General features: G+C 41.2%; 1 protein-coding gene across 4 annotated transcripts in view; it reads right to left on the bottom strand.

Annotated features, from left to right (window-relative positions):
• firrm (fignl1 interacting regulator of recombination and mitosis) overlaps positions 1-20,058 on the bottom strand; it is an 89,539-nt gene that overhangs the window by 20,082 nt on the left and 49,399 nt on the right. For all 4 annotated transcript variants that reach the window (XM_068037347.1, XM_068037346.1, XM_068037348.1 and 1 more), the window contains 3 exons: positions 7,404-7,589; positions 5,488-5,610; positions 4,777-4,872 (listed from right to left, as the gene is read on the bottom strand). In XM_068037347.1, the coding sequence (XP_067893448.1) occupies positions 4,777-4,872; positions 5,488-5,610; positions 7,404-7,589 (405 nt within the window). The remainder of the gene's footprint in view (positions 1-4,776; positions 4,873-5,487; positions 5,611-7,403; positions 7,590-20,058) is intronic.

The following is a 20,058-nucleotide window of genomic DNA, read 5'->3' as shown; positions in this document are numbered from 1 at the left end:
AACGGTCTGGTCCTAACTTTTAGACTATTCCCCCTCGTTTTAGAATCTCCAACCAGTGGAAATAGTTTATCTTTATCTAGCCTGTCTTTTCTTGTTAATATCTTGAAGACTTCAATCAGATCACCCCTTAACCTTCTAAATTCTAGTGAAAACAGGCCTAATTTGTGTAATCTCTCCTCGTAACTTAACCCCTGTAGTCCAGGTATCATTCTTGTAAACCTAAGTTGCACTCCCTCCAAGGCCAATATATCCTTCCTACGGTGTGGTGCCCAGAACTGCTCACAGTACTCCAAGTGGGGTCTAACCAGGGTTTTGTACAGCTGCAGCATAACTTCTGTGTCTTTATACTCCAATCCTCTAGATATAAAGGCCAGCATTCCATTAGCCTTTTTGATTATTTTCTGCACTTGCTCATGGCATTTTAAAGATCTGTGCACCTGAACCCCCAAGTCTCTTTGGACATCCACTGTACTTAACCTCTTCCCATTTAGAAAGCATCCTGCTCTATCCTTGTCCAAAATGGACAATCTCACACTTGCCCGCATTGAAATCTATCTGCCACAGTTTTGTCCACTCACCTAGTCTGTTAATATCTCTTTGCAATTTTATGCTGTCATCTAGACTGTCTACAATGCCGCCTAACTTTGTATCAACAGTAAATTTGGATAAATGACTTACTATGCCATCATCCAAGTCGTTAATGAATAATGTAAATAATTGAGGCCCCAACACAGATCCCTGCGGGACACCACTAGTCACATCCTGCCAGTTGGAGTACTTACCAATTATCCCCACTCTCTGTCGCCTACCACTCAACCAACTTCCTAACCATGTCAATAATTTGCCCTCAACTCCATGGGCTTCTACCTTAGTTAACAGTCTCTTATGTGGGACTTTATCAAATGCCTTCTGGAAGTCCATATAAATAACATACATAGACATTCCCCTGTCCACTACCTTAATCACCTCTTCAAAAAATTCAATGACATTTGTCAGGCATGACCTTCCCGTCATGAAACCATGCTGGCTATCCCTAACTAACTGAAATTTTTCAGGTGTTCATTCACCCTATCCTTGATTATAGACTCCAGCAACTTGCCCACCACAGCTGTCAGGCTAACTGGTCTGTAATTTCCCTGGTTCCCCCTTTCACCCTTCTTAAAAAGTGGAGTGACATGTGCAACTTTCCAATCCAGAGGGACCACTCCTGAATCTAGGGAACTCTGAAAGACTATAGTTAGGGCATCTACAACATGCTCCCCTACTTCCTTTAATACACTGCACTAATTTAACCACCTTCTCCGCTGAAAACATTGCAGTCATCATTGTCTCCAACGTGAAGACTTGGACAAGCCAAAATATTCTCCAACTTAACACTAGAAAAATTATACATCTTCTTTGGTTCTTGCAGACACTTATGCACCTCTAGTCTCAAATTCTGAGGTGCCAGCTCAAACCCTGAACTCGACTTCCTCAGCCGCATCTGCTCCAAGGCCACTTTCTTTGACTTTTACAAAACAGTTTCCCCCCAAACTTGCTCCATCTGCCACTGAAACCCTAATCCATATTTTTATCACCTCATTCCTGGACTTCTTGAACAATCTCATTGCTAACCTTCCTGCTTCCACCTTCCCTAAGCTATGTCATTGAAAATGCTGTGGCCCATGTTGTCACCCACACAAAAGGCCCAATTTTAATTCTGTGTAAGTGAATGGGTTTCGAGTGAGTTAAAAATCAGGCCTGAAGAGTGCACATCCCCATCACCCAAAAACTCATGAGACTTCAGTAGTTTTCTGTGTCTAATGAATCAAATTAAGGTGGAGGCAAAATACTGCAGATGCTGGAAATCTAAAGTAAAAACAGAAAGTGCTAGAAATACTCAGCAGGTCTGGCAGCATCTGTGGAGAGAGAAATGTTTCATCAGAACTGGCAAAGGTTAGAAATGTGATTGACTTTGAGCATGTGAAAGGGTGGAGGTGGGGGGTGGGGAAGAACAACAAATGGGAACGTGTATGATAGGGCGGAGGGCAGAAGAGATTAAATGACAGAGATGGCATGGAATAAAAGGCAAAGTGAGTGCTAATAGTTGCAGTAAAAGACAAAGCATTAGTCCAGAGAGTGTGTTAATGACAGAATAATGAACAGCTCTGTCCGAAAGCAAAAACATGAAAAATCAAGTTTAAGACAGGTGCATGGTTTAAAAAAGAATTAAAAAAAGAAAAAAAAATATATTTTTTTTAAATGGCAATCATGCGCTGAAATTGTTGAACTCAATGTTTAGTCCAGAAGGCTGTAGAGTGCCTAATTGGAAGATGAGGAGCTGTTCCTCAAGCTTGTGCTGAGCGTCACTGGAAAACTGTAGCAGGCCAAGGACAGAAATGCGGGCAAGAGAACAAGGTGGTGAATTAAAATGGCAAGCATCCGGAAGCTTGGGGTTATGCTGTTGGACTGAGCAGAGGTGTTCCGCAAAGCAGTCATCCAATTTGCGTTTGGTCTCCCCAATGTAGAGATGACCGCATTGTGAGTAGCAAATGCAGTACACACTAAATTGAAAGAAATACAAGTAAATTGCTGCTTCACCTGGAAGGAGTGTTTGGGGCTTTGGATGGTGAGGACAGAGGAGCTAAAAGGGCAGGTATTACACCTCCTGCGATTGCATGGGAAGGTGTCATGGGAAGGGGATGAGATGTCCAGGGTGATGGAGGAGTGGACCAGGGTGTTGCGGAGGGAACAGTCCCTTCGGAATGCTGACAGGGGAAGGTAGGGGAAGATGTATTCAGTGCTGGCATCATGCTGGAGGTGGCAGAAATGGCAGAGGATGATCCTTTGGATGTGGAGGCTGGTGGGGTGGAAAGTGAGAACAAGGGGAACCCTGTCGCAGTTCTGGGAGGGAGGGGAAGGGGTAAGGGCCGAAGTGTGGGAAATGGGTCGAACATAGTCGAGGGCCCTGTGGACCACAGGGAGGGGGACTCCTTGGTTGAGGAAAAAGAAAGACATATCAGAGGTGCTGTTGTGGAAGGCTGCATCATAACAGATGCATCGGAGATGGAGAAACTGGGAGAATGGAATGGAGTCTTAACAGGAGGCAGAGTGTGAGGAAGTGTGGTTGGGATAGCTGTGGGAGTCAGTGGGCTTATAATGAATATTAGTGGACAACTGATTCCCAGAGACAGAGAAGAAAAGGAAGGGAAGGGAAGTGTCAGAGATGTGAAGGTGAGAGTGTAAATCCGAGTTCTTTTTGCCTTCAGTCTGGTTCAGTAAATATACCGAGTCGGATGTGTAGGTAAAATCAATTACTTTATTTGCGCATTTAGCCGGCTAACTTACTCTAATACACCGACACTGACTCCACCCAGAGTCTGTCTGGTCCACTAGAGTAAGTGAAGTTTTTGATACAGGTACTACTGTTTATACATTAAGATTCATGCTACAACTCCTTGTTTAACCAATCAGTGCGGTACAATTCGACTTCACCCACGTGGTGACATGCAGTACATCTGTTACTGAGGTTACAATACACTCCATTCTCAATACATACTTGTTACTAATAAAATATTGTTTTGTACCAGCAAGATAAAAGAAAGCCATTAAGCAAGCTAATTAGAAAGAGCATAGGAATCATCAATAACCATTCTGGTCTCACTCCCTACATGGATCATGAGTTCTGTCTCTACCTTGTGACAAGTAATTGCGGAGCATCCTGCTATCTCTATTAGGTTTACATTCCTGAGTGTTTCATGCAGTCTGCAGCTACAAGTAGTGGCAGCTCACGAAGATAAGAGGGGCCTAGCACTCCTTATCACTCACACAAGGATGGACATCATTTGATTCACAGGAGTCCATTTGTTCCAAACCACAGGGAGTCACACAATCAGGCCATAAAGAACAGATGTCCTTGCAATTACCAGTGTCGGCTAGTCTTTACAGTCTCACACGCTCTGCCTTTACTTTTAGCTATTTCATTGTGGTTTCTGCCACTTAAAATCAAAGCTCAGCAAAGCTACTATTCCTAACTTGGCTATATTTCCCATTAAGCATAGTGCCATGCCTTTCTGCTCACTTCCACAAGAGAAGGGTGGAAATTGGAAGCAAAGTTGATGAAGTTTTCCAGTTCTGAGCAAGAGCAGGAAACAGCACTGATTCATCAATGTACCAGAAAGAGAGTTGGGGGAGGGGGCCGGAGTAGGATTGGAACAAATACTGTTTGACATACCCCACAAAGAGAAAGGCATAACTAGGACCCATGCGGGTACCTATGGCAACATCTTTTATTTGGAGGAAGCAGGTGGAGTTGAAGGAGAATATGTTTCATGTGAGAACAAGTTCAGCCAGCGGAGGAGGGCTGTGGTGAATGAGGACTGGTTGGGCTCTGTTCAAGGAAGAAGCGGACAGCCCTCAGACCATCCTGGTGAGGGATGGAGGTATAGAGAGACTGGATGTCCACAGTGAAGAGGAGGAAGTGAGGGCCAGGAAACTGGAAATTGTCGAAATGATGTAGGGTGTCAGATGAGCCAAGGATGTAAATGGGAAGAAACAGGCTGAAACTATGGATCTACCATTTTATCAAATTAAGGTACCATCCTCATCTTCAAACCCCTCCACAGCCTCATTCCTCGCTGTTTCCATGTTCTCCTTTAGCTTTCTATCGCAGCATGCAGGCTCCATTCCTCCAACATCATGCAAGTCAGAATTAAAAGTTAAAATCTACATAGCAAGCTTCCCAGCTTTGGTCATTTTTTAAACAATCAAAATAGGTCCACCCAACACCATCCTTACCTGGGCTATCAATGTTGTGCCTACTACTCGAATCAGCAGTGCAACAAGAGAAAGGAGCATAGCAATTGTCTGCTGAACGCAGCGCTGGCTCAGCACCTATATAAAAGAAAAGATAGTTGTATTCACAAGGAAAAGAAATACTGATTATCAATATATTCAACAGGAAATAATTGTGATTGTTAATTTCCATGCCATACACTTGGGGATACTACAAGTACTAAAGCATAAGTGTATTTGGGAGAAGCCAGTATTATACGATCAGAAGTATACTCAGGGAGAAGCCACAAGTACTAGAGCAGAGGTTCACCTGGGAGAGACTATGTGAACTGGAACAGGAATGTACTATGAAGAAATAAGAAGAAAAGTTACTAATGAGAATTATATGGAGCAGAAGGAATGTGGTGAGTAAAGGTCAGCATTTTCCAGTTCTAAAAGTAATTATGGGGTTTCATTTTAATGGTGGTATTTTAAATGATTGAACAGTACATGTAAAGCCAGTATCATTATAGTATTAAGCGGTCCAATTGAATCAGGACTGATTTGCATTATGGATCAGGTAGGTCAAATAATGTGGAAGATCACACCACTTAGCAACAGTTTCATTACCCTGTCTTGGTCACATTATCAACTGTGTAAGAAATATATTATTATACACATCTTGGCAATGTTCACAGGAAAGAACATCAGGTACATTTTGTTTGCCCTGCTCACCTGTTCCACCGTGAGGACTGTCCACATCTGGCTGAGTGTTTCTGTGATCGATAATTGCAGCTCTGAACTCAAGGCTTCCCCATGGGCTTGACACACAGCTACCACAGCAGCAAGGGCAACATTCTGATAAAGAGAAAACAGCTTGTGATCCATGAATTCCACTACAATATGTCAAAATTGACTCCTATAATTAAGATATCTGGTTGCTATCTTTGGTTTACATTAAAAGAAAAATAACTTCAGGAGTCACAGACTAATAAATGAATCAAAGAAACTGAAAACAAAACGCATTCCAATTATGAGAAAAAAATATTACCAGAAAAGTAGGGAGATATGATGGCTTGTTAGTTGTAGCACTACAGCATTGGACACTTGACTGGATATTCTAAATCAGACTTCAGTCTCAAGTCTTTAGCTTCCTAAGGTCACCTATTGTAGTCCCACTTGGGTTGGGTTGGTGGATGACCCTTACTGTAAGATTAGCAAACATAACAATATTGCTAGCTTTGAGGGATGTTTGAAAACTGCAGTGAGTACTCTCTCAAAAGAGGGGGGCTACGTGGGGAAATCCATTTTGTTTGCATTTGAACATTTAATCTAATCAGCATGATCATACTATCTAGAATTTTGAGCAGACAGCTTTAACAAAAGCAGCAAAGATTGCATGTCAAGCAATCAATAAATAGAATATTCTGCAAACATTGTACTTTTTAAGATACGGAAAACATGAGTGTTCACCCATTATGCAGGAATATAACTATTATGTATTCAAAAATACCTCAATCAATTGCTATTTAATATATTTCTAGGAATGCACTTTTGTTATGTTAAGTATTGGGGGAAACCATCCACTACTCAAGGTAAAAATATCAACAGTCATGGATAACATTGAGAAAACCTTGGGCAGTTATACATGTTTATAATAACTAAATTAGCTTCATTTTTCTTTTTTTTAAATAACAAGTATAATGATTTGTTTTGTGAGGGGTGTTACAATGGGGTAGAGATGGGGGTATTGGCGGGCGGAGGGGGGGGGGCAGTGGTGGGTGCAAGTGGGTCCTGTTTTCTCTGGGGTTAGGCCATTGCCTGGCTATTGCTTCTGGGGCTCGGAGGACAGAATTGCATGTACGAAGGGAATCCGGCACTGTACCAGTTAAAGTTCTTTGATGGTGGAGAAGGGTGCACTTATTTTGCCCATTTGGAAAGCTGCCAGGCTTGGGTTCCACAGCCCTAAATGAATCTTGAGGTGCTGGGTGGAGCAGTGGATTAAGACACTCCTGAAATCAAAGTCTGTATTTTCATTGTGTATCAGGCAAGTCCTGATTTAAGGTGACCAAAATGGCTGTACAAGTTGGGAATTACAAGTCCACTGTAGGCATTGGTGTTGGTTTTTCTGGTTAACTGTATTTTTCTTTAGCAACTAGATGGTGAGCTACTCCCTTCAACCCAACCCAATCCTACGTCTTGAGTCTGGCAGCAGCATTTTGCAAGCTCAGCATTTCACATTTGCAGGCCTCACATGAGGTCTTATATCAACAGTAAGAGAGAACATTTAAAAGCCTAACATGCAGCTAACTGCGAGTTAGTTGGGTAACAACACAAACCCCAGGTTTTTTGGTGGAGGCAGATCACTGCGAGTGCCAACAGACTCCTCTGTCTCGGTGGGGGTGCTGAATGAGATGGTGCAGCATAAGATCCATGCTACTGGGAGGGCACAGGCTGGAAGGGGCAATCCACACTCCTGAAACTGCATGCTTGCTGCAGCAGGAGATTCTGCTGTTAGGAGTGTGTTCTTCCATGACTTCTTTTTTGACAAAGAACATTATAACAGGATCCATTATCTATGATGCAGAATAAAATAAATTGATTCGTTGTATCGTTATTGATCCCTAATGAAATTGGGCACTATGTCTTACCACTTGTTCTAGTTCTCCCAAGGCACGCTTGCTACTCTTCCATCTCAGGCACCGGTCAATTGCTGTTCTAGTGATGTCAGAAGTGACAGGTTTCTGAAGCTCAGGGGTCAGAGCTTTGATACTAACTTGTCGCCAAAGCAGTAAGTTGCTAGTCTCCTTAGGAGTGAACTTCTCCACAAATGCAACCTGTATATACAATGAAAGGAATTTGATGAATCAAATAAAAATGGATTGCCACTATAACCAGCAAGTTTCTTTCAGGCAAGTCCTCACAGATATGACCATGTGATGCAACGGCTGACAGTCACAGCACAATAAACCTATTTCTCTGATCAGTAATTGACTTTTACCACACAGATTGGGAGGCAAATTCTTACTTTACAATGCCAAAAGAGATCAGCAGAAATATCATACAGTCCATAAAATATCAGTTTGCCTGCCACATTCTGACAAAAATATACAAGATTTTCCTTTTATTTATTTTTTAAAAATTTATTTAGAGATACAGCACTGAAACAGGCCCTTTGGCCCACCGAGTCTGTGCCGACCAACAACCACCCATATATACTAATCCTACATTAATCCCATATTCCCTACTACATCCCCACCATTCTCCTACCACCTACCTACACGAGGGTCAATTTACAATGACCAATTTTCCTATCATCCTGCAAGTCTTTGGTTGTGGAAGGAAACCGGAGCACCCGGCGGAAACCCACACAGTCACAGGGAGAACTTGCAAACTCCGCACAGGCAGTACCAAGAACTGAACCCGGGTCGCTGGAGCTGTGAGGCTGCGGTGCTAACCACTGCGCCGCCCATTTTTCTTATCATCATATGTAATCTATCATATGGTAATGTGGAAGTGAGCAGAACGACATGGCACTATGCTAGATGGGAAATATAGCCAAGTTAGGAGTAGTCACTTTGCTGAGCTCTGATGAAATGATTTAAAGCTTGAGAAACTGCAATGAAATAGTTAAAAGTAAAGGCTGAGAGTGTGAGATCGTATAAACTTACAGGCACTGGTAATTGCAAGGACATTTGTTCATTCATGACTTGATTGTGTAACTCCTTGTGGTTTGGAACAAATGGATTCCTGAGAGACATGCTGGCCATCCCTGTGTGAGTGATGATAAGGAATGAAAGGCCACACTATCACTGTATACTGTTGCTGCTTGGTGTTACTTCATGATGTGACTTGATAGAGATTACAGGATCCCAGGACTTATGACAATTGTGGGAATCAAAAGCAGTAACTCCTCTTCCTTTGCTAATTGTCTTAATGTCTGTTTTCTTTTAATCTTGCTGATACAAAACAATATTTTATTAGTAACAAGTATGTATTGAGAATGGAGTGTATTGTAACCTCAGTAACAGATGTACTGCATGTCACCACGTGGGTGAAGTCGAATTGTACCACACTGATTGGTTAAACAAGGAGGTGTAGCATGAATCTTAATGTATAAACAGTAGTACCTGTATCACAAACTTCACTTACTCTGGGGGGGGGACCCGACAGACTCTGGTGGAGTCAGTGCCGCTGTTCTCAGAGTAAGTCCGCTGGCGACTGCGCAAATAAAGTAATTGATTTTACCTACACATCCGACTCGGTATATTTACTGAACCAGACTGAAGGCAAAAAGAACTCAGATTAACATTTTGGTGTCAGAAGTGGGATCTCAACAGACGACCGCCGATCATCAGCGAAATCAGAATCAGACTAGTAGAGGACGGAGAGAGAGGAAATGGGCCCCCGACGTGAGTAGTTGATGTGTGACCACGCCGGTTTTCCCCTGTCTCGTAGTCCGATAAAAGTTTGATCACTCGCTTATGGTCAGGTAAGATCGTCTGGACGAGATCAATGATCAGTCTGGCGGATTAGAAAAGATAAGGGTCAGTCGAAGTAGGTACGACTGAGGTTAAGGTTAAAGTAGGTCGTATTAAGCTACGGCTGAAGGTTGATTAAAGTCAGTGTCGTTTTAGAACGGCTGACACTCAGGTTCAGTCTGTTTCTTTAGAGGACGGCTGATGGGAACTGAGGTAGAATTAAAGTAGGTTGTATTGACTACGACTGAAGGGTGATTGAAGTCAGTGTCGTTTTAGAACGGCTGACACTCAGGTTTAGTCTGTTTCTTTAGAGGACGGCTGATGGGGACTGAGGTAGAATTAAAGTAGGTCGTATTGACTACGACTGAAGGTTAAAGTAGGTCGCGACTGAAGGTTATGCGAGGTTGTTTTAGAACGACTGAGATTAAGGTTTTATTTTTTATTGTGAGTAACTGTTTAGATAATTTGTTTGTAATAATAGTTGTAATTATAGTTTGTGATAATAGTTGTGAATATGGGAAACTGTTTAGATAATACAAGTGATCCATCCTGCCCATTACAAGTACTGTGTGATAAATATCCGGATAAAGGGAAAGACTTCAGACAATTATCGGCAGCCTTAAATAAGAAATTAATAGACCAATGGCCCTTAGGGGGGACAAAAGATTTGGAAGTGACTAAAAAAAAACCCAAGAAAAAAAATCTGGAAACAAAATAAAGGCAATAGGGCCAAAGAATTAATTGGATTATGGATACAATATTGTCAGGAGAAAAAAAAAATAGAATCCTCCTATCAAGATGGCACGAAAATGCCCTCAAATTAGGAATACCGATTAGTGAAGGGGGAAACCAAAAGACTCTAAAAATTCCCTGTCCCATGTTCGTCTCCTAGTGTGTGGTTCGTCCTTTGTTTGTGTTACTATGTCTATTCGTTTTCTTGTGTCGTTTGTTTTCTTTCGTTTTAATGCTGCTTGATTCATAGAAAAGAACTAGGGTTTGAGAAAGTAGAGGAAGAATGGGCTTGACGGCTTGTAAGGAGGAAGGGTTGCCCCCGGGGACAAGTAAATCATGTCCTCTGGAGAAAGGCGACCCACGTCCGTTTGCCCACTTGAGAAAGACGCAGAAGCGCCACGGCAAATATGTGTTTTAAAGATAGGTATGTTTTAGAGTAAAAACAAGTTACTGTGTCTTTGTTCTGTACAACTTGTGTTCTGTAAAACTGACTGTCGTTAACTCTTTGTTGTCTGGCCTTAATGATGAGAGAATGAGTCTGTTACTTTTTCTATTTTTACAAGTGTATATTTTGTGGGAACCTAGAGTCATGTTTTGGTTGTGAATTAGTTGAACCTGTGTGTGTTCCTTGACATCGGGAAAGGGAATTTTGAAAGAGATTTGGTATTTTGAATTCGTAACCCATTACAGAAATCAATTTTCAAAGTTGTTTGGAATTGAATGAGTGTGAAAAGTGATTGTTGAGTGTGTTCATTTCGATTTAGTGTTGTGCACCCAGGAATGGGATATAAAATTGAATTATATTTTTAAGTTATAATTTTATTTTGATTTTAAAAGCTGGTTTTGCAACTGTGAAAAGGCAATGAACAATTTTCTAAGAGATAAGCTCCAGCCTTGAAGGTCTGAAGATGTTTGGCAGAAATCCAATTTGAAGTTTACAACTCCTGCTGTAATTGGAGTTCCAGTTTAAAATCTGTTCTAGTTTTTTTTGGAGTTTAAATTAAAGACATGTTTTACTGACTGTTTTAAGTAGCAAATGTTAGGAATTGGATATTGGTCTAAGGGAGAGAAGGATAAACAAAGGAGATATAGGAAAGATTCTGTCTGTTTAAAGTTTGTTTAAGAAGCTGGTGTTAAATATTTTATGTTAAGAATGTTAAATAACTTTTACTTTAGTTTTTGGTTTTATTACAGTCATTTGAAAAGGCGCCTGAAGAACAAGAAAATGACGTAATTTACCTATCTTTTAAAATAAGCACATGCTATTCTGTTCTGTGTGTAGTTAATAAGTAGTATAAGTTAATAAGTCTGAATTGAATTAATACTATTAAGGTTAATTGACCTGTTTAAGTTGAAGACCTGGAAATTTCATTTGTTGCAACAATGAACTTTCAAGTTTATTATTTCATGTTTTGGAGGAGTCTTCGGTTCCGGACAGAGGACTCACTCATATAACATTGGCAGTTTTGATTTTAAATATTATTGCAGTGAATTGGAATTTGGAATCATCTTTGTTAAAAAAAATAATCATCCTTGGATTAGAAACCTCTTATAAAAGTTGCCAAAAAAAATAAGTTTGGAAACAATTGGAGTTTAATCTAAAATGCTGTCTTTCCTGATGGAGATGGTTTCCTTTGAAGTTGATAATGTTACTGAAGATTTTGTTGTTTGAAAATCCTAAGGATAAAAAAAACATTTAAAAAGGAGTTTCGTTCTTTTCCATTAAAAAAAAGGTTACGTAAAGCGACGCAGCGGAGAATGCTTTGCTCCGCCCCCTTGGAGACAAGCAAGAAATTAACCCTGCTGCAACCATCCTTATCAATGAGACAAAGTGCTTGAGAAGGAGAGATAGTTGCAAGCACTTCTGTCTTTAACGTACAAAAAGTACAACCAAGTCTGGGCATAAGAAATTGGAATCAATAAACAAAATTAAATTGATATGAATGGTTATTTAAAGCATTCAAAGGGAAATTTACTATTATTTGAATTTGGAATAATCTGAGATGTCAAAAATCCAGTTTAATTTGGCAAGTTATTTAAGGAATTAAAATGTCATCGAAGGTAAAAAAAAAACATAAACAATATACACTAATGTCTGGAATCAAATGGAAATGTTTGATTTCTGTTTTAAGGAATTATGAATATTAATTGTAAAGGTTCTCCAGGGCTCAAAATGAAATAGAATTCTAATTAATGGGAATTGGAAATCAGATCTGGCTGATGCAAGCGCTAATAAAGGAATTCTGGGGATAAACAAATAGTGAAATAAACAGCTAATTTCCAAGAAGCCTCGAATTTTCCAGTGAATGTCAGGAAAGTGTAGATAAGACTAGCAATTGATAGTTTTCTCTTGGAGATATGAGTTTTTAAGAGAGCTACATTTGAAAGTCTGGCCATAACCAGAGACATCAGGACCCTGCAGGGGGAGGTAAGCAAAGATCTCAGACAGACACCACCAGCCTCCCCCTTTTTCATCACCGCTGATATTTGATCTTTTGATAACATCACCTGAGAGTTCAGAATATGTGGCATGACAGTGGGATACCAGTGTAAGTGTGCAGATGTGATTTGTTATTTTGAAAGCAGCGGAAGCATTTGTGGCATTTTCAACTTCGAAGGAGAGCAACCCTAAGGATACCAAAAGGCTCGAAAAAAATAGATTAAAATGGAGTGTGGTTTTTTTTCCGATCAGAGAAGGAAAAGGTTTTGTAAAGTGACGCAGCTGAGACGATTTTGCTCCACCCCTTGAAAAAAAAAACCCGCTGCAGCTGCTGTTTTTCCATTTAATCCACCACACAATTTTGCATTGCTGAGAGTAAAATTTATACATATTGGACATTGTTAAATTTTAAATTTCTAAATTGACAGATAGAATTGGACAAATTAACCCATTGGGCTCAGGGGCAGAGCCACAGTGGATTCTTTGTGAGTTGTTTTTAAGCAGGTGACGACAGGCCATGTGAGAATTGATGCCACGGCAAAAGATCCAGCAACTTTGAGAATTTAAGACCTTAATTGCAGACATCAAATATCACAGCATCTTTATCAATGAGACAATTTTCAGCATCTGCAGTATTTTGCTTTTATTTTAGTAGACAATTTAATCTACCAGGTGTGTCAGCTTTTGACAGCAAAGGCCCTCAAGGGACCTTTTGTGTCAAAATCATTGGGGGGGTGTACAAGGTAAGGAGCCAACAATCAAACCAGCATTCAAAATTTATCAAACGGACAACAAGCTCCAATCACCCCGATTACCCCCACATTTTAATTACTAACAAGTAAGGTTACGACCCAACAGCCACAAGTGACTGGTCTCCCTTGCCCAGCCTTGACTACAGAATGGACTTGCGATAATAAAAACTAATAAAATTGTATATGATAACATAAAACTTGAGTTGGTACCGGTAATATTGAATATGTCAGATATCCAGCTACCTGGCTGGTGCCCTAAGAACCGAGAGTTGTACAAGGTATTACTGTAACAATTGCTGAGAGAGGAATTTGGTAATGAGGGAATAATAAAGGGAAAGAGACATAAACATAGTTTAGTGAATAACGCAGTCCTTAATAAGGGAACTTCAATTGTCAATACTATAGATTTGGAAAATGTGGACCAGAATGTGAGAACCCTTAGTCAGCTAGTAAAGGATATTTTGAAAAAGGAACAAAAAGCACAGAGTGGTGTAGCTAAAGTAGGAAAGTACTTGATGAATATGGTGACAGGAAGGGTGATGAGACTGCCAAGGTATGACGTAGCAGGTAGTGAGGAAATAGGACCCGCAAGAGAAAGAGTTAAAGATTCGTGAAGGAGCTGTGCAGACAACTGCACAAGGTGAGGCAGGAGGTTCTATAGAAACATGATAGAGGAACAGACAAAGGTGCCTGTTGTGGGAGACAAAGTAATGGTAAAGGGAAGGGCCGATAGAAATACATGGTGCCAACTAAAAAAATATAATCAAGGGAATAATGGTAGTATTAATAGGCATTTGGACTATTATTAGATGGGTTACTAACTGGGCAAGGATTGTGGGGAACGAAACCAGAGTACAACGGGACCATATAGATAATTTCAAAAGAGTAGAGATGAGAAGAATATAAATTAACTCCTGGATTCCCCAGGACATGTTTGGTCCCCACAGGTAGACATGTATCCCTCATCGGAGGATACTCACAACATGGACAAGTACTAACACCTGGTGACCACCAAGGCAGTGTGTTTAAATTACAGATATAACCACAAGTGGCGAATGGGAAAGAACCGGACTGCAGTGGCTGTGGGGCCTGATGCTAATATTCGGAGAGGAAGAACAAAGACCCGGTAATGGATGCACAACGGATTAATGAAAGGAGTATTAATATGGACTATATGAACTATGGGGCATTGCACAACATGTTGGATGGGAAGTGTGTACGGTGTTCCACAGATGACCGTGCTAACTGCGTGACCAGACAGAAAGGGGAAGGGGTAACTGAGAGCTGTGTCTTTGGAATTATTTGTGCCCCTCCCATTGGGCAACAGATGATAAGGAAAGTTGAAAGGAACATGGATGTGTGTGGGTACATCGAGCCCAGGGGAAGCGTTGTATGATAATGTTAAACATGAGATTGTGCCTGCCCTGGTCAATATCTCAAATGCCGGGATATTGTATGGAACAGGCAAGAAATATAATAGTGTATTAAGTAAGATTGTAATGCAGCAGGCTGCTGATGCCATGGGTGCCACCAGATTTAGAGGCCAGGATCAGCTTTATAGAACAAAGAGTGGGATAGTTAATGACGTTGCTACCAGATTCAATACCGGTGCCTCCATAGTAAAATACAGTTAATACTGGCCATAATATGGGGCATACTAGCTTGCCATTCATACAGGCGCTATGTGCAGCGAAGGAGGATGAAAACCAGAGCAAAGGCAAGGGAGACAATTTGTCTATCTAGAAATATTATTTTAGTAACCAGTAACATATCACATTAGTGAACAGTGACATTTCAAATAATGAGAGTGTTTGTAGTACATACAGTTTGTGAATGTTAGAACAAATTCGAGAAAATTCGAGGCATATTGATGCAAGACAGGTGCCAGTTTGGATCAATGACACCCAGTCGGAATACTTAACTCGTCACACAAATGATAAAATTACCAGGTGCCAAATCAGAAAATTTAAAGTATGGAAAGATCAGGAATGTGTAAATACAGGATCTATGAGTATTGGAGTAGTGTTGGGAATACCTGTAATTCTGAGAGATAAGTTAGGGATGCAATTGTACAAAGTAGAAAATACAGGAGTGATAAGGGGAAAGATTACATAAAATACAATGATATTTTACCCTATGTTATGGAAATTGGAAAAGAGGTAATTGGAACAATATTGTCCATTGTCTGAGTGTAGTCTGGAAAACCAGGTGGTCATACGTCCTCATCCTAAATATATAACAGCAGAATCAAAATGTGGGTTTAATGCCACTGTAAATTACACCATGGAGACTAGGAAAGCATTGTCAGAGCTAACCCATGTGGCCTATATGGGAAAGGGGAGATATTGCTTAACCACCACAGCGAAGGAGTACCAGTATGGACATAAACAGACTTGGCCGGTCAGCAACAGTACATTTTGGTTCAACCCACAAATACCAACCCGAGTAGGGAAGATGGAGTTGGTACAGATACATAAGCAAAAGACAGAAACAATAACTGTGACAGAAAGTATTAAGGAGGATTTGACTATTCAGCCATTGCCCACACGCTTGGGTAAAGAGAGACAGCAGCTAGAAGTCATTGCTGTAGTGTAATACAATTTGGAACAACAGTCGAAGATGCAACAAGATGAGATTGACAAGATAAATGATTCTACCTGGCAGGATGGCAGGAGGACTTATGGAACTGGGGGTCAGACGTGCAGATACACCCCTGGTTTAGAATTATCTCCCATGTCCTGATAGTGGTTTTGGGTATCATGGTGTTATATGTGACATACTTAATTTGGCAACTTTAGAAATTAATTAGGCGATGTAAGAGGATGTATGAACACAGGTTGGACAGCTACCCGAAAAAGCAATCTGTATTCGAACTTACTCTATAAATGGATAGGCAATTAGTTATGCCACACAAGGGTAAATGTATAACCTATTCATATATTGTTAAAATGAATTAGTGAACGATCAGTATACTCTAAGAATGAAATTGCGACTGTATTATGTTCGCACAATTGATTGATTATGTAATAGTGATGTTTAAATTGTGCTTTCTTCAATATTACACTGCTTATGCTTTTGCTTTGCAAATGAAATTGTAATTGTACAAGTGTACCACCTTTTATTTTGTAAGCAGATAGTTGAAGCCCCTGCAAAACTTATGCCTTTACAGAGTTCCCGCAGGCCCCTCTTATGGCACAAGCAGGCAACGTATTGAGTGCGACCCCTCTGGGTGTTGAAGGCTGTTTCTAGACAAATTTCTTCTTTTGGGCCTCCTTATCTCGAGAGACAATGGATACGCGCCTGGAGGTGGTCAGTGGTTTGTGAAGCAGCGCCTGGAGTGGCTATAAAGGCCAATTCTGGAGTGACAGGCTCTTCCACAGGTGCTGCAGAGAAATTTGTTTGTTGGGGCTGTTGCACAGTTGGCTCTCCCCTTGCGCCTCTGTCCTTTTTCCTGCCAACTACTAAGTCTCTTCGACTCGCCACAATTTAGCCCTGTCTTTATGGCTGCCCGCCAGAAATAGAGACCATTAAAGGCACCTAGGTGGGATCAAGGGATTGACTTTTAAAAATGTTTTGAAGAATCGAAGGGGGGACTGTAAGAACAGAATTTAGATTTTAGAATTTTTAAGAACAGAATTACATGGGAACATTTAAGATGAAACAATTAATCAGTCATGTACTGCTAACAAGCTAGCTTCAGTGCTGTAGGGAGGGACAGCTTATCAGAAATGACTTCATAACTTCAGGGCTGCAGAGGCAACTTGGCCTTGCAGCTGGTACAGCGAGAGAGCGAGACATTGTACTTCAACAGCACTCTTATCACCCAGACATGACAATCCTAGGGAAAGGCTAGAATGAAAAACATACCGACCAGGCTAATACACGCCCCCTTGTTAGAGGGTGGCTCAGCCTACCCTTCAGATTCAGCAGTTGCTGAGTTTTTTATATTTGCTTTTATATTATACTGTTTAAATGTTATTTGAGTAAATAGATCCATATAATCCTAGTCTTTTGGGCCTCCTTATCTCGAGAGACAATGGATACGCGCCTGGAGGTGGTCAGTGGTTTGTGAAGCAGCGCCTGGAGTGGCTATAAAGGCCAATTCTGGAGTGACAGGCTCTTCCACAGGTGCTGCAGAGAAATTTGTTTGTTGGGGCTGTTGCACAGTTGGCTCTCCCCTTGCGCCTCTGTCTTTTTTCCTGCCAACTACTAAGTCTCTTCGACTCGCCACAATTTAGCCCTGTCTTTATGGCTGCCCGCCAGCTCTGGCGAATGCTGGCAACTGACTCCCACGACTTGTGATCAATGTCACACGATTTCATGTCGCGTTTGCAGACGTCTTTATAACGGAGACATGGACGGCCGGTGGGTCTGATACCAGTGGCGAGCTCACTGTACAATGTGTCTTTGGGGATCCTGCCATCTTCCATGCGGCTCACATGGCCAAGCCATCTCAAGCGCCGCTGACTCAGTAGTGTGTATAAGCTGGGGATGTTGGCCGCTTCAAGGACTTCTGTGTTGGAGATATAGTCCTGCCACCTGATGCCAAGTATTCTCCGAAGGCAGCGAAGATGGAATGAATTGAGACGTCGCTCTTGGCTGGCATACGTTGTCCAGGCCTCGCTGCCGTAGAGCAAGGTACTGAGGACAGTGAATATATATAATCATATATAAGTTGATCAGTAGAGAGAAGGTTATCATAGAATGATAAAAGGGGGGAATGTGGAAGTGAGCAGAACGACATGGCACTATGCTAGATGGGAAATATAGCCAAGTTAGGAGTAGTCACTTTGCTGAGCTCTGATGAAATGATTTAAAGCTTGAGAAACTGCAATGAAATAGTTAAAAGTAAAGGCTGAGAGTGTGAGATCGTATAAACTTACAGGCACTGGTAATTGCAAGGACATTTGTTCATTCATGACTTGATTGTGTAACTCCTTGTGGTTTGGAACAAATGGATTCCTGTGAGACATGCTGGCCATCCCTGTGTGAGTGATAAGGAATGAAAGGCCACACTATCACTGTATACTGTTGCTGCTTGGTGTTACTTCATGATGTGACTTGATAGAGATTACAGGATCCCAGGACTTATGACAATTGTGGGAATCAAAAGCAGTAACTCCTCTTCCTTTGCTAATTGTCTTAATGTCTGTTTTCTTTTAATCTTGCTGATACAAAACAATATTTTATTAGTAACAAGTATGTATTGAGAATGGAGTGTATTGTAACCTCAGTAACAGATGTACTGCATGTCACCACGTGGGTGAAGTCGAATTGTACCGCACTGATTGGTTAAACAAGGAGGTGTAGCATGAATCTTAATGTATAAACAGTAGTACCTGTATCACAAACTTCACTTACTCTGGGGGGGGGACCCGACAGACTCTGGTGGAGTCAGTGCCGCTGTTCTCAGAGTAAGTCCGCTGGCGACTGCGCAAATAAAGTAATTGATTTTACCTACACATCCGACTCGGTATATTTACTGAACCAGACTGAAGGCAAAAAGAACTCAGATTAACAGTTCTATGGAATCCAATTATTCTCTACTATGTCCATTATTCATGTTAGAAACTTGGTGGCATGTATTGGCAAAATGTTTGACCATTGAAGGCATCACAGCAAAGCAACAGCCACACATTTGCACAATTGGATAGGGTAAATATAGAAAAACTGTTTTTATTCATTTATAGGTTGTGAGCATCATTGGGAAGGCCAGCATTTAAGACCCATCCCTAATTGCCTTCGAGAAGGTGGGGGTTAGCCACCTTCTTGAACTGCTGCAATTCATGTGGTGCGGGTACACACACAGTGCTGGTAGGGAAGGAGTTCCAGGATTTTGACCTAACAACAGAGAAGGAATGGCGATATATTTCCAAGTCAAGATGGTGTGTAACTTGGAGGGGAACTTGCCGTTGTTCGTTTAGGTGTTGGAGGTTGGTAGGTGCTTTCGAAGGAGCCTTGGCAAGTTCCTGCAGTGCTTCTTGTGGATGGTGCACACTACTGTCACTGTGCACTGGTGATGGAAGGAGTGAATGTTTAAGATGGTGGACAGGGTGCCGGATCAAGCTGGCTTGCTTTGTCCTGGATGGTATCGAGCTTCTTGTGTGTTGTTAGAACTGCACTCATCGAAGAAAATGGAGAGTATTCCACCACACTCCTGATGTGTGCCTTGTAGATGGTGGACAGACTTTGTAGAGTCAGGATGTGAGCTACTGGCTGCAGAATTCCCAGCCTCTGACCTGCTCTTGTAGCCATAGTATATACATGCTGGTCCAGTTACATTCAATGGTAACCCCCAGGTTGTTGATGCTGAGGGAATCCAGTACAAGATGGCACAATCTTAAATAGAGCTAGGCCATTTACAGGTGAAATCTGGAAGTACTTTTACACACAAAGGGTAGTGGCTGGAACTCTCTCTCCCAAAAGGCTGTGAATGCGAGGTCAACTGAAACTTTGAAGAATAAGATCAACAGATTTTTGTTCAGTGAGGATGTCAAGGGATATGGAACAAAGGATTGTAAATAGAGTTAAGGTACAGATCAGTAATGATCTAACTGAATGTCAAAACAGGCTCAAGTTACTGATTGGCCTACTTCTGTTCCTATATAGGACTTGGCGGCAATTTCCAGCGATTTAAAAAAAAAAAACGTTCATGGGATGTGAGCATCACAGGCAAGGCCAGCATTTGTTGCCCATCACTGATATGTTCATTTGCATTTATGAAGCATAATTCATGTTCTCAGGACATGACAAAGCACTTTTCAGCTGATTAAGTACTTTCCAATATTGGGAAATGCAGCAGCCAATTTGCGCATAACAACGTCTCAGAAGCGACGAGATAAATAAGCAGATAACCAACCTGTTTTAGTAACGTTGGTTCAGGGATAAATTTTGCCCAGGA

This window comes from Heterodontus francisci, chromosome 8, assembly GCF_036365525.1.
Source record: "Heterodontus francisci isolate sHetFra1 chromosome 8, sHetFra1.hap1, whole genome shotgun sequence".
Taxonomy (NCBI): domain Eukaryota; kingdom Metazoa; phylum Chordata; class Chondrichthyes; order Heterodontiformes; family Heterodontidae; genus Heterodontus; species Heterodontus francisci.
Note: the sequence above shows the minus strand (reverse complement) of the source record. Positions and strands in the feature narration are given on the sequence as shown.